At 38.4% G+C, this 19,379-nt stretch overlaps 1 protein-coding gene and 1 non-coding gene across 2 annotated transcripts; both read left to right on the plus strand.

Annotated features, from left to right (window-relative positions):
* The first annotated feature begins 5,240 nt into the window (after positions 1 to 5,240).
* LOC141715469 (small nucleolar RNA R71) lies at positions 5,241 to 5,344 on the plus strand. Its single transcript, XR_012572231.1, has one exon. It is a non-coding gene; the product is annotated as a small nucleolar RNA R71 (small nucleolar RNA).
* Positions 5,345 to 7,505: 2,161 nt separating this feature from the next.
* LOC141712061 (uncharacterized) lies at positions 7,506 to 14,912 on the plus strand. The gene is made up of 4 exons (XM_074514842.1): positions 7,506 to 8,041; positions 8,906 to 9,277; positions 9,362 to 13,710; positions 14,409 to 14,912. Exons 1-3 carry the CDS (start codon positions 7,955 to 7,957, stop codon positions 13,664 to 13,666), a joined length of 4,764 nt encoding a protein of 1,587 aa, XP_074370943.1. The 5' UTR covers positions 7,506 to 7,954; the 3' UTR covers positions 13,667 to 13,710; positions 14,409 to 14,912.
* The last annotated feature ends 4,467 nt before the right edge of the window (positions 14,913 to 19,379 follow it).

Consider the following 19,379-nt stretch of genomic DNA (forward strand, 5'->3'; position numbering starts at 1 on the left):
ATCTAGTTTCCAAGAAGGATTCGAAGCCGAGACTCATTCGTTGGGTGCTTTTACTTCAGGAATTTGAGTTAGAGATCAAAGATAGAAAAGGTACTGAGAATCAAGTAGCTGACCATCTCTCTAGGTTGGAGAATCCCGATTCTACTTCACAAGATAAGACGTTAATCAATGAATCTTTTCCGGATGAGCAGTTGTTTGCAATTCAGGAGGAAGAACCATGGTTTGCAGATATTGTAAACTATCTCGTCAGCAATATAATGCCTCTTAATTTGACATCCGCTCAAAAGAAGAAGTTTCTGCATGAGGTGAAGTGGTATATGTGGGATGAACCATATTTGTTTAGACAGGGAGCTGACCAGATCATCAGGAGATGTATGCCGTTCTGTGAGACGGAGGGGATATTACGAGACTGCCATTCCACGGTTTATGGTGGACACTATGGAGGTGAGAAGACAGCAGCTCGTATTCTGCAAGCAGGTTTTTTCTGGCCTACTTTGTTCAAGGATGTTCATCAGTTTGTTTTAAGGTGTGATCGTTGCCAAAGAGTGGGAAATTTGTTAAGGAAGGATGAGATGCCATTAAATGTGATGCTTGAAGTCGAGGTCTTTGATGTGTGGGGAATCAATTTCATGGGGCCTTTTATCGCGTCTTGCAATAATCAGTACATCTTGCTGGCAGTCGATTATGTCTCAAAATGGGTCGAAGTTAAAGCTTTACCGACAAATGATGCAAAGGCAGTGCTAAATTTTCTTCATAAGCAAATTTTCACAAGGTTTGGAACACCTCGGGTAATCATAAGTGATGAAGGATCGCATTTTTGCAACCGTAAGTTCACTTCTATGATGCAGCATTATAATGTGAATCATCGAGTAGCTACTGCCTATCATCCGCAAACAAATGGTCAAGCGGAAGTGTCTAACAGAGAGATAAAGCGTATTCTAGAGAAGATTGTTTGTCCGTCAAGGAAGGATTGGTCTTTAAAGCTCGATGAAGCTGTTTGGGCTTACAGAACAGCATATAAAACTCCACTTGGGATGTCACCGTTTCAGTTGGTGTACGGTAAGGGATGTCATCTACCGGCGGAGCTTGAGCATAAGGCCTACTGGGCATTGAAGAAATTGAACCTGGATTTAGATGCAGCTGGTAAGAAAAGAATGCTTCAGCTTAATGAACTTGATGAATTTCGACTTCAAGCGTACGAGAATAACAAAATGTATAAGGAAAAGGTGAAGAGGTGGCACGATAGGAAGCTACATCCTAAGTTATTTGTGCCAGGGCAACAAGTTCTTTTATTCAACTCTCGGCTCCGACTTTTTCCTGGGAAGTTGAAATCAAGGTGGTCTGGACCTTTTATTGTCAAAACTGTGTTTCCACATGGAGTGGTGGAAATTTTTGAGAATGATTCGGACCAAGCATTCAAGGTTAACGGTCAGCGGTTGAAGCACTACTATGGGGACATGGCAAACCGAGAGGTGGTTAGTGCCATTTTGTTGACTACTTGAGAAAGGTACGGAACGTCAAGCTAATGACGAAAAAGAAGCGCTGCGTGGGAGGCAACCCATGAATTGTTGTTACAGGAACCCTTAGAAGTTAATAACCTATCCAAAAACACAAAAAAAAATTAGAAAACAGGGGCTGAAATTTTTTTTTTCCAGAGACCCTCTGCGCGCCCGCGCAGCTATGCTGAGCGGCCGCGCAGGGGTCGAGTTCCAGAAAATTTTTTACAGTTCAGAAAAAAAAAACAAACAAAAACACAAAAACAGTTTTAGCCCATAAACCCACGAATTGTTCCCACTACCCCATCATTTTATCCCTTAATTCCCAAACCCTAATCTAATCCACACCCTATATATACATACACCTATCCTACATATCTCCCACAAAACTTCCTACACTGCTAGAAACAATTGTAAGTCCACTAAGTCTTAAAGAATGCGTAAGGGCTAAATTGTTGTTATGATTTGGTTGTTTTCAAGGTCAATCTACTTATTATGCTTAGAATTCGATTATAGGTTCTTAGTGATAAAGACATGAAAAAAGAAAAAAATTTGGAGAAAAAAATATGGAAGTTGTTGCTAGTTGTGGCTAGGCGTCAGATGGCTAGTAGCCGGCTCGCATATGTTGCGAGTAGTCTAGGGTTGAGCAAGATGGAGCGAAACGTACTTGCTCAGAAGTTATTAAAAAAAAAAAATTGGCATAATTGATCAAGAGTGGGCTCTTTGGTATTCGAGTTATTAAGTTCTTAGGGGACTTTGTGCCTAGCGACCTAAGGCTTTTAGAGTCTGGGATCCGCTAACCTAACGCTCGTTACATGGATACCATTGTATAAGTCTTTTGTGGACCTCACTCATTGCACGGTTAAATAAGCATTTGAGTTGTAAATAAAAAGCACGATTCCGTAGTAAGCTCCAGAGTTCTTGTAGTGTTGTATATCACTTTGTGCCTGGAATTTTTATTCTTTGTATAATCGTAGGATTGCCTTGAGGATAGTCTAGTCATAGTAATTGGTCTAGTTCCGAAGCATGTCTGTTAAGCATTTGCACACACCACGTTTCTGGCTGTATGTCCGTTTGCATGAGTTTATTGATCTTTAGTTGTCTAACTGCATTCGTTGAGATGTGGCAATTTGGTTGATTAATTGTAGTAAGGGGGATCGGTGCATTTTCATATAGATTGCATTCATGCATATTTTTATTTGTTTTTGAGTCTGTGACGCTTGAGGACAAGCATCGATTTAAGTTTGGGGGTGTGATAAGTGGCATTTTATACCACTTAGAACGTCTTAAAATGGCTTAAATTGGTGTCTTGAAATCAAGTATTTTGTGTATTTGATGCGTTTTTCTAGTGTTTATGCATTTCAGGGTATTAGTTGCATTTTGGGGGAGGAATCATCAAGAATAAGCCTTGGCATGTGTTCACCATTGTGAGAGGAAAGGAATGGGCAGATTACGGCGAAGAAACGGAGCAAACCTGGATTTTTTCCAGTAGAGGCCTGCGCGCCCGCGCAGCAATGCTGAGCGGCCGCGCAGCAACCTGCGCGCCCGCGCAGCTATGCTGAGCGGCCGCGCAGGGTCGGGGAAAAAGATAAATTATTTTAGACTTCTACTTCTGTTTGGCTTCCAACTTCTATGTAATCTGAGTTTTATGGGACTATTATATAGGTAGATTTGAGACGTTTTCACAGAGAGTATTAAGGGAATTATGTTTTAGATTGTGTTTTACGCAAGAAGCGAAGAAGATAAGGAAGAAGACCGATTTAGCACACCGCAACGAAGAGGAAGCATATTTTCTTATAATTCTTGTTTCGTTGTAACGTTGGATGCTAGTTTTCTTGCTTTGACTTATTTACTCTTGTGACGTACTCTGTTTTAATATAATTAGTTTAGTTATTATTTTCTTGTGTTTGTTTGTCATGATTTCATATGAACCCATGATGGCGATAAGTTCTATTATGGGCTAATCGTGATCATGGGGTTGCAACAGATTTATTATGGAATTCTTTAGTTAATTGTTTAATACTTTAGTGTGTGATGATTGCATGATATCTAGTATTGGTTGTGCGTATTCGTCTTATGTGCGTCGCGAACATATAAGATAGGGTGTTAATCTCTTGTGAAGCGACGGTGGATCTTGAGATTTAGAACTTGCCATGCTAGCATAGGTTCATGTACGTTGTGCATGATTAGTGGGTAACTCTAACAGTTTTATTTGCCCTATGTAATCAAAAAGAATAACTTGTGCTTAAATCGTTGTGTTGTCAATTTCTGTAGACATATAGGAACTCAACATAATTGATGACTATTCAACTTCTATCTTAATTGTGGATGCTTGGTAGAATGGTATTAGTACAATGAAAGTTGGCTTTTATCAGTTTTGTGTTATTCGATTAATATCATCACTGTCACATGCTAAAGGTAATAACAATGGCTATAGAAGGAAGTAATAATGAAGTTGTGATCTCATGAGTGTTTTATTATTGATAAATTGAAGTGTTAGTTAAGTGGTTAATTAAGTAGTTAATTATAGTTAATATTTAATCAACAATTTTAAGTGTTATTATCTTAACATTGAGAAGTAATCATACATTGGTGAGTGAGTTTAATTAGACAATAATTTAGTCTGAGTCTCTGAGGGAACGAACTAGAAAGTATTCTATATTACTTGCGAACGCGTATACTTGCGTGAATATTAGCGCGTGTTTTCGCCCTAACACCTCAGCGAAAGGTATGTTGATGTGAAGTTTCTTGAACACCTCCAGAAACTTACCAAATTGTTTGTCTGGCTTTTGTTTTTGCAATCATTTAGGAAAAGGTGGTGGAGGATAGAGCTGTTTCTCCCCTGTATTACCCTCAGGCAGAGTGTGTTCAACAGTAGTCTTCCTTGATTCCCCCTCTTTCTCCTTTTGCATTCCTTCTTCATCTACAACTTCAACTTCTCCATCTTTTGCTTTTTCAGCATCAACAACTTTTTCAGACCTTAAGGTGACAACTTTGACTTGCTCTTTAGCTTCCTTCATGCCTGGCACTCCATTATCGCTGGGAAGTGTGCCAGGTTGACGATTGAGCAATGCATTGGCTATTTGTCCAATTTTATTTTCCAAGGTCTTGATAGAAACAGCCTGACTTTTACACAACAGCTTTAACTCCTCAAAATCAACACTAGAAGGTGGAGCAGTACCTCCTTATTGAGGATATGATTGCCTTTGAGCAAATTACTGAGGTTGTTGGAATCCAGGTGGATTAAACTGTTTACTTGCAGCTTGCTGATATGGTTGCTGAACAGCATTCTGATTATTGCTCCAGCTGAAATTGGGATGATTTCTATTATTAGGATGATAAGTAGCGGGCACAGACTGTTGTGGTCTCTGAAAATTGTTCACATACTGAACAGATTCATTAACAAGAGAACACTGATCCGTAGCATGAGAGCCTGCACAAAGCTCACAGACACTAGCTATTTGATTTACTCCATAGTTGGCTAAAGAATCGACCTTCATAGACAGCGTCTGAAGCTGCGCTGTAATAGCTGTAGCTGCATCAACTTCTAGAATACCTGTTACCTTCCCAGGCATCATCCTTTGAGTTCGGTTTTGATACTCGTTTGCAGCCATAGTTTCAATTTGATTATAGGCCTCAATATAGCTTTTGGCCCACAAGGCGCCTCCAGAAGCTGCATCGAGTATGGGTCGAGATTGGCCCCCCAAACCATTGTAAATACCAGTGATCACCATCCAGTCAGGCATACCATGATGTGGACACTTTCTCAACATCTCCTTGTAGCGCTCCCAAGCTTCGCACATAGATTCTCCTTGTTGTTGCGCAAACTGAGTAAGAGCACTGATCATAGCTGCAGTTTTGGCCATTGGATAGAACTTCACCAGAAACTTTTGCGCAAGATCTTCCCAAGTAGTGATGGACTCAGCTGGTAAAGAATGTAACCAGTCCTTAGCTTTGTCCCTCAGAGAGAATGGGAAAAGCCTCAGCTTGATAGCCTCATCAGTAACACCATTATATTTGAAAGTACTATAAATCTCGACAAAATTCCTGATATGCATGTTGGGATCTTCAGTCGCAGCACCTCCGAAAGAAACAGAATTCTGCACCATCTGAATAGTGCCCGGCTTGATTTCAAAAGCATTGGCCTGAATAGCCGGATGAATGATGCTTGACTGAATGTCATCAATTTTAGGCCGAGAAAAGTCCATAAGAGCTGGATCATCTTGAACTACACTATCACCCATTGTTCCAGGTTCTTTCTTTTCACTCTCTTTATCTGAATCTTCAAAAACTATCTTCTCCAAAAGTCAAGAGCTGTATCTGTCTCCTCAGCTTTATCCAGATTTCTCTAGACTCCTTGGATGCGTCCTTACATGTCACAACTTGAAAGAATGATATCGATTGAAGCAGATAATCTTAGTAATGCTTTTTATATCAAATTCAAATGATCCCAGAAGGAGTCTAGCATGTTCAAAACTATGTATTTGTTAATATTGAATAAGGGATGTGAAAAGTTACTAAGTTCAAGAATAAATATATAAATAAGAATTAAAAATAAAATTATAAACGTACAAACTATTATATTCTGCAGTATCTCAAATAACCACAAACACTTTTACAACAACCCCCATAGAGTGGAAAACAATAAATACCACAAACATTTCTACAACAACCCCATGGATCGGTATTAGCAGTGGACAACAAGAAATACCACTTTCGGCCTCTATTGTTTCAGCTTAATGTCAAATTTTCAAGAACACGTTCAACCCAAATATCATTACATTCCAAAAATAAGTCATATACACAAACAAATACGTCCACATTCCACCGGACAACGACATAAATATATTGTGAATAATTGCAGTTAAACAAATACTCGTAATAACATTGCAACCACACCACAAATACTTATGCTCATACACATAAATAAATATATCATTTATCCATCATAGAACAATATAAATATACCGTTAACAATTACAGTTTAAAAATAAAATTTAATTTACACAATATATTACATGCCTGTGCATTGCACGGGTTATAGAGCTAGTTTAAATCAAAATTATAACAATAATAAACTATTTAGTTGATTAAGTAATTTACAGATGCTTGTTTTAACTTATCAGAGTGCTTGATCAAGAGAATGATAAGTAAATACCGTAATTACATTACTTTTCATTCTTCGTATTTAATAAACTATTACGAGAAAAATAATAAGTGCGTTTACCGATTTGTTCTACAAATATTGATCTTCTTCGATTAGCATAAACTTTTCATTCTCTTCACGACGATCAGTCACAATCGTGATTAACAACTAGTAAACTGAAGGTAGCTGTATTTATCGATATGTTTTATTACTTTTTGTTCCTTTTGATGGTCATAAAATTTTCATTTTCATCTTTAATAAACACATCTTCTTCCTTTTGAAAGAATTCAGATGATAATTATTTCATAACTACCGGAAATTCATTATTATCAACATTGATAATCTAAAATAAAACCAGCAAATATTTCATTAACAAGTTTCTGTAATACCGGCAAATATTTCATTAACAAATTTCTGTCACTAAAATTTCTTACTCTCTATCGATCAACCATTACCGATCTCGAACCGGAACAAAACTAACTTACAAATTTTGAAATCGAAATCAAAACAATAACAACCAACATATGCAGAAACACCCGATAACAAGTTTCTGTACTACCGGTAAATATTTCATTAACAAGTTTCTATCACTGAAATTTCTTTATTACTGATTATTTCTTACTCTCGATTTATCGACTATTACCGATCTCAAACCGAAAAAACTAACTTACAAATTTTGAATTTATAATCAAAACAATAACAACCAACATATACAGAAACACCCTATAACAATCAAAATTCGATGGCATATAATTAATTCCAATAACACTGCAAAATGCAATATCCACTTGAAAGGGGAAATGAAATGTGATAGATCGTAATAAAACTAATAATGACGTTATCTCTAGTACTAACAAAATTGGATTTCATTTAGACTTTCTCAGCAGAAGAGCTCGTTTATTTCGCCGTTTCTCGTACCATCATCTCTCTCTCTCTCTCTCTCTCTCTCTCTCTCTCTGCGCGCTTTCTCTGGTGCCCGGAAATCTCTGAATATCGTTTACTCCGATCATCTCTCTCATATATTTCTATCTCTAGATCTTATAATTTAATCGAATTATCCTCCAGTTACACATAAGCCCTAGCCTCTCCAATTCCCCGATTTTTCGCTCGAAGATTTGGGGATTTCTGTTGTTTCACAGATATTTTCATCGATCTAGGGTTTTGCAACAGCTCGAATTGATGAATTATGAAGAAAAGCTAGGGTTTTGATTTTGAGTCGTGGTGGATCAAAGCTAATTGGTGCTTGTTTTGTTAGGGTTTAATAGTAATTATTGATACGGTTCTTCAGGGGAGTAGTTTACATCGCCGGCACATGTTGCCGGTCTCCGTTTCAACCACGCCGACCGGAGGAGGTCACTCTGAAGATTATGCTCCAATCACTGCTGATTCTTTCACAAAGGTCCAAACCTTTTCGTTATTTTCGCGCGCTTATTTGTATTGTTTGGCTTGTGTTTGATTGGGTTATTTTGTATGTGGATGTTTGGTTGGTTTTATGGTTCTATATTTTTGTTTTTAGTTGAATTTTTATTGGTTTTAATTTTTTTGCCCTTTATATATTTTGAGGTGATTTTACGTTAAGTTGCTGAATGCGATTATGGTAATTTTTATTCTGTTACTGATATGCATTGTTTTTAAACTTTATTTAATTGTTTCCGATTGTTTGGATTTTGTAATTATTCGGTGACTTGTTACTGGTTTGGATGATTTTTTGAGTTAATTTAATGTTTTTAACTCAAACTGACTGTAAATTAGTGAAATTAAAACTCCTTAGATATAAGAAACAGGTCAAGGTGAAATTGGAAACTGGTAACTAAATCAAAAATTTCTGCTTTTACATCTATATAAAATAAATATTTAATTTACAAAAATTGCACATAAAGATTTTGATTGATTGTGAGTAATGATGTGTAGTTGAGAAAATGATATGCACGTCACATTCTTGTTTTATTCTCTGTGATGGTCGAGGTCTCATTTGTTTTGTCCGTATTTTTTTCTTGTGTTGGCATTAGTATAGAATTTTTAGTTGTAATTTTTTTTGTCATAGAGTATATGCGGATAAGAACGATATACATAATTCATAACTAAATATAGGTATAATTTCTCAATGCTCTTTGAATATGTACTAACTTACATATGGAGGTGATTCTTATCTATACTTTCCCGAGTTGAGACCATTTTTTAATAAATTAGATATTATTTTTATATGGTGGTTAATGCATGATGGTATCTCTCTTTAACTCACTATGATATTGATTTCTTCCAGGATGGGATCAAGGTTTCTGTTGGGGATTGTGCAATTTTCAAGCCACACAAAGATGCGCCCACATTTGTTGGAATGATCCATAGATTAATTTTAACAAAAGAAGATCATTTGAGTTTGTCTGTTTGTTTGCTCTACCGACCTCCTGAAGTAATTCTTGTAAAAGGTCCTCTGCTGGAAGCAGCACCAAACGAGGTGTTTTACTCTTTTCACAAGTTCGAGATACCCGCTGCATCATTAATCCATCCGTGTAAAGTTGCATTTCTTCGTAAAGGTGTTGAAATTCCTTCAGGTTTATCCCCATTTGTGTGTAGACGAGTGTATGATACTGGAGCAAGGTCTATACGGTGGTTGACCGACAAAGATTATGTTAAAGTAAGTATATAATTTACTTGTGTGTCTGTGTTTTCCATACATTTTTGTTATTGATGTGAGCGTAACTAGTATTCTTCAATGCAGGAACGTCAGAAAGAAGTAGATCAACTCTTAGACAAGACAAGTAAAGCAATAGAAATGTATGCAGCTGCGCAGCCAGGAGGTCGTTCTCCGAAAACATTAAATGGTCCACAGTTGAAGCCTAGTTCTGATAGCGCTCCGAACAGTTCATCCTCGTATCATTCTCAGGCTAAAGGAAAGAAGAGGGAGCTGGTTGTTCAAGGATCTGATTCAGCAAAACGTGAGCGTACTTGTAAAGCAGACGACGCAGATTCTGGTCAGCTTCGCCCAGATCAGATGTTAAAGCTTGAGATTGATAAGATAACAGATAGAGGCGGCCTTACAGATTTTGAAGGGGTTGTTAAACTGGTGCAACTAATGCAACCCGATAGTTCAATGAAAAAGCTAGATTTAGCTTGTCGAATTGTACTGGCCAATGTAATTGCTGTAACAGATAGGTTTGATTGTCTTACTAGGTTTGTTCAGCTCAGGGGTTTGCCCATATTGGATGACTGGCTTCAGCAGGTTCACAAGGGAAAACTTGGTGATAACTGTAGTCCCAAAGAAGGTGATAAATCTGTTGATGATTTTCTCTTATCGTTGCTCCGAGCACTGGATAAACTTCCGGTGAACCTTCATGCACTGCAAACATGTAACATTGGGAAATCTGTGAACCATTTACGTACTCACAGGAATTCTGAAATACAGAAGAAAGCCAGGAGTTTAGTTGACACATGGAAGAAACGAGTTGAGGCTGAAATGAATATGATTGATGCAAAGTCTGGCTCAAGCCGTGGTGGTTCATGGCCAACTAAATCTGTAAATTCTGAAGTTTCTAATGTTGTTGGTCGTCGGAATGGAGAACCCACCGAGCCTGGTGTTATAAATTCCAATGTGGAATGTGGTGTCTCTAAAATTCAGTCTGCCAAACCTGGCTCTAGTGATAAGTTCTCTGTTGGTTCTCCTGTCACAGCAAAACAGTCACCATCTGTGACTGCATCAAACGTGGCTAGTGCTAAGGATTTGAGTACTGTAGCATTGGCTGGTGCAGCATCTTCTGATGCCCCCCTTACAGCCATTAAAGAGGACAAGAGTAACAGTTCCAGCCAGTCCCAAAACAATAGTCAGTCCTGTTCAAGTGAATATGGAAAAACCGTCTCTTGTAGGGAAGAGGCAAGAAGCTCAACTGCTATATCTGTTGGTGGTAATAAGATGTCTAGCGGGGGTACACGCAATCGAAAGGTGAACAATAGCCAGAACGGGACAGCTGTCCAAGGGATTCAAAAGGAAATTAATATTGAAAAGATGAGTTCTGACCATAGGAGTTTGTCTTTTGAAAAGTCATCTCCTACTGGATTAACATCTGAAAGAACTTCTGATGCGCTCAATGTGGATAATGGTAACAGCAGGAGGCTCATTGTCCGGTTGCCAAACACTGTTCGAAGTCCTGCATGCAGCGGGAGTGGCGGGTCTGCGGAAGATGTTTCTGCAACCCTCGGTAAGGATTCTCCATTGATGCAAGTTGAGGAGCATTTAGGACATGACGGGAAACTAAAAGGAAAAATGGGAACTTTTCAAAGGAATGGTGCTCTAAATGTGAATGGGGATACAAATCAGCCTAAAGATGGACTGCCCGTTTCTGAAGATGCCAACGTGTCATCTGTTGGTCTTAATTGTGACAAACAGAGTAGAGGTGCGGAATGCTCTGAGAAACTGACAGAAACACCTAAAGATACTCGTTCTCCTTCAAGGATTGCCGCTAAATCAGGAAAATCATACGAGGCTTTGTTCAGCTCCATGAATGCACTGGTTGATAGTTGTGTGAAGGTTTCTGAAGCAAATGTTACTGCATCTGTTGGGGATGATGTTGGAATGAATCTGCTTGCCAGTGTTGCAGCTGGAGAGATATCTAGATCTAATGTCTCACCTTCCGGCTCTTCTGGTAGAAAGTCTTCTTTACCCGAAGAGTCTTGTTCTGGCAATGGTATGAGATTGAGGCAAACTGATGAAGTTAGAGATGAAAGTGAAGATCACCACAAAGAATTGGCAAATGGTGATGCTATTATAGGCCATGCTAGGTCTAATAATTCAGATACGAAACCTGGTGCAAAATGCACTGATGTCCCTATGGGAAAAAAATTGTCAATGGACAGCAAAATAGCTTTGTTGGGCTGTGTAGAGAAGAATGTGGATTGTGATGCAGTATTAGATACTTGCAATGGCCCTGTACCAGTATCTCATGACAAGCCACCTGAACCAGTCCAAGAAAATGCTGCAGCTGTGCTTTCTAAAAATGATAAGAAGGTAAATGCTGCTGGTAATGAATTTGACCAGTTTCAGGAGCCACGAAGTTCGACGCACACCAGGGCAAGAGATGTCAATTCCTTAAACTCGAAACTTGAAGGGGGAACTGATACTTCTCTTGAAACTCTTGAGGTAAATGAGGGACCTTTGCCACCTGATGATGCAACGACACATGCAAACATGGAGGTCAAAGCTAATGAAGAATCACCATCTTGCTCATCTTCTGGTAGGAGCGACGAAGATGAGAAAACTGTGAAGAAATTTTCTGGTAGGCTTGAAAAAACTGAAGATGCTGAATTACCATGTTTACCTGGTACAGTTGCAAGTAGGGACCCGGAAGCTGTAAAGGATGTTGAAAAGAATTTACAGAAAAAGCTGGGTGAGGACCAAAGGCTTGGTTTAAGCCCATCAACTCCTCACCATGCGAGTGAAACTTCTCAAAATTCAGAAAAGAAAGATCTTAATAATTTTCATCGCAGTGGGTCTCCTGCTAAGACCACTGCACTACCTGTCCTGGACTCCAAGCAACCGATCAAGTCCAGTCGAGACAAGTCGGACGTTGCAGAAGAATTCATTTGCAGTCGTGATATTTCTAGTGCTCCTGCTTCTCTGTCAGATTCTACAGTGAAGTTGGACTTTGATCTAAATGAAGGTCTTCCTTTTGATGATGGGAGCTCTGGGGAGCTTATTAAATTGCCAGATGCTGGTAATATGTCATCAGTTACTTTGCCTTTCCCTTTACCAGTTCCCATTTCACTGGCTGAAGGTCGTCCTCCTTCAGTTACCGTTGCTTCTGCTGCTAAAGGTCCATTTGTCCCCCCAGAAAATCCATTGAGGTTAAAGGGCGAACTTGGTTGGAGAGGTTCTGCTGCTACCAGTGCATTTCGGCCAGCTGAACCTAGAAAGAACATGGACATGCCCCTTTGTACAGCTAATGTTCCTTTAGCTGGTAATTCGGCAAGTAAACAAAGTCGCCCTCGTTTGGACTTTGATTTGAATATTCCAGACCAGAGAGCAATGGAAGAAGTGGCCCCTAAAAAACCCGTACCAACTTGTTCAGAAACAAGGCAGAGTGGACATATCAGCAGTGGTCTTGATCTTGATTTGAACACATGTGATGATAGTCCTGAAATTGGCCACTTCTCAGTTAGCAGCTGTGGGACAGAAATGCCAAAGAGGCCTGGGGGGTCATCTTTATATGGTGCAGAGTCGAACACATCAAGGGACTTTGATCTGAACAATGGACCTGGTCCTGATGAAGGGGGCAGTGAAGCTGCACCACATGCTACAAACAGTATTTCCTTTTCTTCATCAGTTGCTTCTGTCAGAATGAATAACATGGAACTTGGGAGCTTTGCTTGGATTCCTCCTGGAGTCTCATATTCCCCCTTAGCAATGCCTCCTATTCTTCCCGGGAGAGGTGATCAGAACTTTCCCACTCACCCTTCAGCTAGTTCACAGAGAATTATGCTTCCGCCTGGAAACACTTCATTCTGTCCTGAACTTTATAGGGGTACGGTCCTGTCATCATCTCCTGCAGTTGGCTACAGTCCTAATATCCCATTTCAGTATCCTGGATTATTCCCATTTGAGACCAATTTCCCCTTATCATCTAATTCATATTCTGGGATTTCAACACCATTTGTGGATTCATCAACTGGTGGTCCACATAGCCTACCTGCTATTCCCTCACAGTTGATGAGACCTACAGGCATGGCGTCTACACATTACACCCGACCCTTCGTTATGAGCCTTCCTGGCAGTACTAGTATTGTTCCAGAAAGTAAAAGATGGGGTACTCAGGGTTTAGATCTAAATGCAGGGCCTGGAGGTACAGAACTGGACCGGAGAGACGAAAGGTTGCCTTCGGGAATGAGGCAGCTTCCTCTTAGTGCTTCACAAGCGTTACCAGATGAGCAGTTGAAGTTGTATCAACAAATGGCGGGAGGGATGGTTAAAAGAAAGGAGCCTGATGGGGGATTCGATGGAGATAGGATAAACTACAAGCATCCTCCATGGCAGTAGGATGTGTCGCTAATGTGCATGAAGCCTCAAGCCCTTCAATTCTGGTGAGGACATTTCTGTTAAGATTGTAAGGAAGATTTATTTGCTGTTTTTTTCTGGTAGGGCCGGAACTAGAAAATATTTTTTTAATTTGGGTGGGGGGAGAGGGTGGGGGCAAACATATAACATTGATATCGTAATGTATTTTGAAAAGTTACACAACATATCACTTCGTAAACATGCTACCTCACTTTTTATGTTCATGAAGACTGAAGAGTTGCAGAGAAAAAAGATATGAAATAGGTTTACTACTCTTAACATTTTCTTTTTTAATTTGATCAAGTCCCAAAATTGTTAATTTTAGTGCGTACTGTATGCTTGTATTAGAAGCTGTGTACAATTTTGTGTATTATTAAGTATTTTAGGTATATTTTTATCGTAAATATATCATAAAATGTGGGGACAAAACTAGTAGAAAACTGAAGAATGTACCGCTCCGTGCCTCCTGTAATTCCGTCCCTGCATATAGGTAATCTTTTGGAACTAGGCAAATAGTGGGTGGGTACATATTTGCTGACGAAGTTACTTGGTTCTCCACCTCTCCCCATGTATAATTTGTTTTTTTTTTATACTTAGAGCGGATCTTAGACTAATTTAGTTTATATATTTAATGTAGAACCTGTCCATACGTATATATTGTTCTTTGCTGCTGCTCCAACATAGTAAGCTTTAGTTTGTGATGCTGTGCTTAACACTGTTGCAGGTTGGATCTGGGCGAGGTACTCTTGGAGTTCTGATGTTGAAGTTCAATGGAGGGTGGTGATGGATTCAATCTTTGTGTCAGTTAGAGCCTGTGTTGCTCAAATTTGCTCCAACTCAACAAGCATCGTGGTGTTATCAGAACCTGTGTAGATATTTAACTTAAAAGGCATGTGATCCGTCCAGAACTAGGGAAAGAGATTTTGACATGTATGTATTGGGCCGATTCTCACAATCACATACCGATTGTTCATTTCTTTCGATTAAAAAGAGGATTGGGTGTATAAAACTGCCCAGGCAGATGCTGGTTCTGTATGTATGTGGATTGTTCTCTGTTTTCTCGGATTTGTCATATACATAGTTGTTAGTCTAGTGCTGACTTTCAAATTTTGGTTACCTTTAAAACATAGTTGAAAATGTTGACAATAAAGTGCATTGAATGGTGCCCGTTAATGGTGTTAATGTACTAGTATCTGTTGCTTATGCCAGGAAGAAAAAGAGTAGATGATCCTCGGTAGCCAGTTTTTTTTCTTCTACTCTTGGATGTGTTAGTTGTTGCTATTATAGAAAGATTGCAGGTAGGAGGGAGGAGTTGGATATGAAGATTATAGAGTGGACTTTGAAAATTTGAATACTATTGCAAAGCGGGTTTCTATGCTCTTACATGACGGTCTGCAGAAAAAAAAGGAGCAAGTAGAAGAACGAACTTGTACATATTCCGCTTCAAATTTGAATGACCCATTATACCAATTTGTAGCTTATTTTATACATTTATACATGAACGACAGTCTGAACAATAGAAAAACTTGGATATTGTGCATTTCGAAATGATCAGATGAAGCAAATTGTGTGGGTGAAGAAAGCATAAGATGATCACAATAAACCAATGTCATGCTATTTCTTACGTGCAACCAAATATGAATGTATCCGTACATAGAAATATCATCAAACAAGTGTGAGCTGAAGAAAATGAATGAAAGTTGCCACATGCACTATCAAAGTAAGAATATATTTGGTTACATCTATCAATATCTATATAAAGAAAAATCCTGTTTGAAACTTCTCCTTTTATTTTTCTTAATTTTTAAAGAGATTTTATCCTTTTTAAAGCACAAGAGATAGAATATATATAAATGTACAATGAAAAAAATGAACGGTACTGCTACTAATAATATCTTAGTAATTCAGAAGGCCAGATAATTTATATTATGTAACATTTAACTTTTTGATATCTTACTATTACTCACCAGTATATAATCAAGAAAATGATGGCGTGTTTGAAACTTCTCCTTTTATTTTTCTTAATTTTTGAAGAGATCTTATCCTTTTTAAAGCACAAGAGATAGAATATATAAATGTACAATGAAAAAAAATGAACGGTCGTGCTAATAATAATATCTTAGGAATTCAGAAGGCCAGATAATTTATATTATGTAACATTTAACTTTTTGATATCTTACTATTACTCACCAGTATATAATCAAGAAAATGATGGCGTGTTTGAAACTTCTCCTTTTATTTTTCTTAATTTTTGAAGAGATCTTATCCTTTTTAAAGCACAAGAGATAGAATATATAAATGTACAATGAAAAAAATGAACGGTACTGCTAATAATAATATCTTAGGAATTCAGAAGGCCAGATAATTTATATTATATAACATTTAACTTTTTGATATCTTACTATTACTCACCAGTATATAATCAAGAAAATGATGGCGTGTTTGAAACTTCTCCTTTTATTTTTCTTAATTTTTGAAGGGATCTTATCCTTTTTAAAGCACAAGAGATAGAATATATAAATGTACAATGAAAAAAATGAACGGTCCTGCTAATAATAATATCTAAGGAATTCAGAAGGCCTAATTTATACTCCCTCCGTCCCTCTCAAATGTTTACATTTGGGTGGGGCGCGGAGTTTAAGAAAAATGATAAAATAGTGGAGGAAAGTTAAAAAAATGAGTAAAGTAGTGAGACCGATTAATATTATATATATAAAGTGGGTATAGTGGAGAGAAGTAGTGAATGTAGTTATTTTAAAAATTATAAAAACCTTACTATTTTTGGAAAGTTTTGAAATATAAACAATTGAAAGGGACATCCAAAAAAGAAAAGTGTAAACAAATGGGAGGGACAGAGTGAGTATTATGTAACATTTAACTTTTTGATATCTTACTATTACTCATCAGTATATAAGCAAGGAAATGATGTCTCATCTTGCCACAACTCTTCCTCATATGTTATCAAGGTTTGCATATATAATTTGTTATGTTCTGCATTTATAATTTCTTATATACGTATGTCTTTTTACATTTCACCTTGCACTGCTTTTTATTAATTTTAATCTTTTAATTATGAATTAGTTATCCAGATTTGTGGTCTATACCTACATGCATGTTATAGGAGGCCAATAAGTTAGTTTGTATTTTTATTAATATTCCGACTTTTCGTGCTCATCTAGTGTGCTATGTCTTTAGTAGGCCAATCTTTTTAATATATTTGTTCTTGCAAAGGCCTGATTCTTGTGACCTATTAGAATTCCGTTGGTGTACAAGCATGATATATCGCTACAAAATTGTTACTACTATATCTGTTTCACTTTGTTCCCTAAATTTATACTACTTGCAAAAGGAAAAGACTACATGCTTGACAAATAGTGAGATTTTGGATTTACTTCACATTCACAAGACTACCCTGTTGATGGAACATAGTGTTAAAGATGCTCTCGGAATGTCAAACAAATCGACGGGCGTGTTCATTTTTGTGGCAATTTATGCTGCTTAATCGATTTCTTCATCTTATGCATGTATACAGATTACAGAATATATTAGAATAAAGTTGGTTGACAAGGAATTTTTTTACTTTCATCTCGTGTAAACTAACTTTTGTGATTCAACATTTGCAATGCCTATATATTACCATTGCAACTACTAGCAAGAATCATAAGATTTGGTATAAGTAGATCATTTTATTTGATGCATGAACCACCTTTTTCACGAAGATCAGGTATATTGAAATGAAAATTTTAATCTCGAGGTAGAATAGAAGAATAGCGATGTAATTGTAACAATATATTTTGTAAATCTGCAATCAGGGGTACCCAACACCTGGTTGTTTTTTTTTTAACTCAGATTTGATTATGCGTGTCCTTCACAAATGTCAAAAAAAGAAAAAAAAGAAAAATATTTGTTGACGGAGGAATTTGGGAACAACAAAGTCTGAGGTTCGTAGCCGGAAACAAGATCTGTGATGGCGGTTCTTCGTCGGAAACGTGAACAGTAATCGGTGGATCTGATGAACAGTATTCGTCGGAAAAGATGAACAGTATTTGGTGGTGATGATTATTGGGGGCTGAGATTGCTTAGGGTTAGTGGTGGCTCCTTTGCGCTCTCGCTTCTGACCCCTTACAATTTGCCTACGTACCCCTATTTAGAGGGGATCAAACCCACGTAGTTCTTGGGGAACAAGAAACCTAATGGGCTTAGATTTCTTATCCCGAGGCCCAGTAAGAAACCCACTGGAAACCGTCTTCTACTAGCTTTAGGAATGTCCGCCGATGATGCCCAATCACAAAGGCCCAAAGCTCGTCCGCGGCTTCGAGACTTCACGGATAAGGCATCTCCCTGGCCAAGAATAACCATCCGCTACCAGCTGTATCTCTAGTCCGCGGACGCAGGTATAGCCGTGGTTCACCCCAAATGTTGGACGCATCCTTGTCCCCCGATAAGGAGCCCCTACCAGATTGCAGGATAAGTGATCCCAAGCTTTTGGGTGCAAAGTGCAGGATATTCCAAAGTCTCCCAACGAGGACACCCGTTGACTACAGAGACAGAGCTCCCAAAGCACACACCAGATTTCACCCCACATCCCCAATGAGGACACCCATTGACTACAGGAGGAGGTCTTCAGTTCAGGCATACCCCTGGAGGTCTCTGACCACGGACACCGCCTTTCCTGTAGATGTGCTACAGGAAGGAGTTCTTCAATAGAGTACCTGCATCAAATAAGTTAGTAATAATAATCTCCATCTTCCTCAAATCTTCCACAGAACCCATCCAAGTAATCCTGTTGAAGTCCCATCCAAGCCATCTCTCTCACTTAGGGCGCGCCCTAAGGCTCACCATAGGAAGGAATTCCTCACCCCTTCTTATACAATTGGGCGCGCCTCCTCACTATGCTTGAGGGCGCGCCTCTAAGGCATGGTCAACCACAACTGTCAATCAACCATTCAGTCCATGGGACGCGTCCTGACTACGCAAAGGGCACGCCGTCTTTCCTTTTATAGAAAGACAATCTTATCTGTTCCTAAATTTTAGGCGTTTCTCCTTCGATTTTTCCTATTTTATCAATCTTGATCTGAATATTGTTTATACCATTTTTTGGGCATAACAACTACCCCCCAAATTCCACATGTCATTAAAAATGGGATTGGAATTTCTCTTCATCTTTAATAAAATCTGTATAAACAAACTCCCCAGTACTATTTACTGGGCGCGCCCTAACAGGGCTTGATCTGTTTAAAGTTCTTATTTTCGTGCATTATGAATTTCAAATTGCTGTCAATCTTATGAGGCGCGCCTTCAAGAGGGCGCGTCCTAAAATTTGAAATGATTCGAAACGGTTTTCCCTATTCTTCGGGAATCGTGATTGACGTGACAGATTTGACAGTTGTCTTTTCTACCTATAAATACAGGTCACCATCAGTCATTTTTTCTTTTACTTTTACTCCCTCCTCTCTTTTACTTTCTCTCTCTTCTCTGAAAGCTTTTAACTCCGGCGGTGCTATTTTGCTCAGAATCAGCCTTCTCCTATGTCATTCTTCAAATCTTTTCCGGTCAACTTCTTCTTCAATCTAAAAGGTATGTAAGACTTCTCTCTTTTCTGAATTTCGTCGCATAAATCACACTGCATGCCACATTATCTCTTCAACTTCCTTAATTGTTCTTGATGATGTGCATAAAATGATGTATGTATCTG

Source organism: Apium graveolens, chromosome 3, assembly GCF_009905375.1.
Source record: "Apium graveolens cultivar Ventura chromosome 3, ASM990537v1, whole genome shotgun sequence".
Lineage (NCBI taxonomy): Eukaryota > Viridiplantae > Streptophyta > Magnoliopsida > Apiales > Apiaceae > Apium > Apium graveolens.

Coding starts and splice junctions, on each gene's coding strand:
- LOC141712061 (XM_074514842.1), top strand. CDS start 7,955: ATGTTGCCGGTCTCCGTTTCAACCACGCCGACCGGAGGAGGTCACTCT. Junction 8,042..8,905: donor CTGCTGATTCTTTCACAAAG/GTCCAAACCTTT, acceptor GATTTCTTCCAG/GATGGGATCAAGGTTTCTGT. Junction 9,278..9,361: donor CCGACAAAGATTATGTTAAA/GTAAGTATATAA, acceptor TCTTCAATGCAG/GAACGTCAGAAAGAAGTAGA.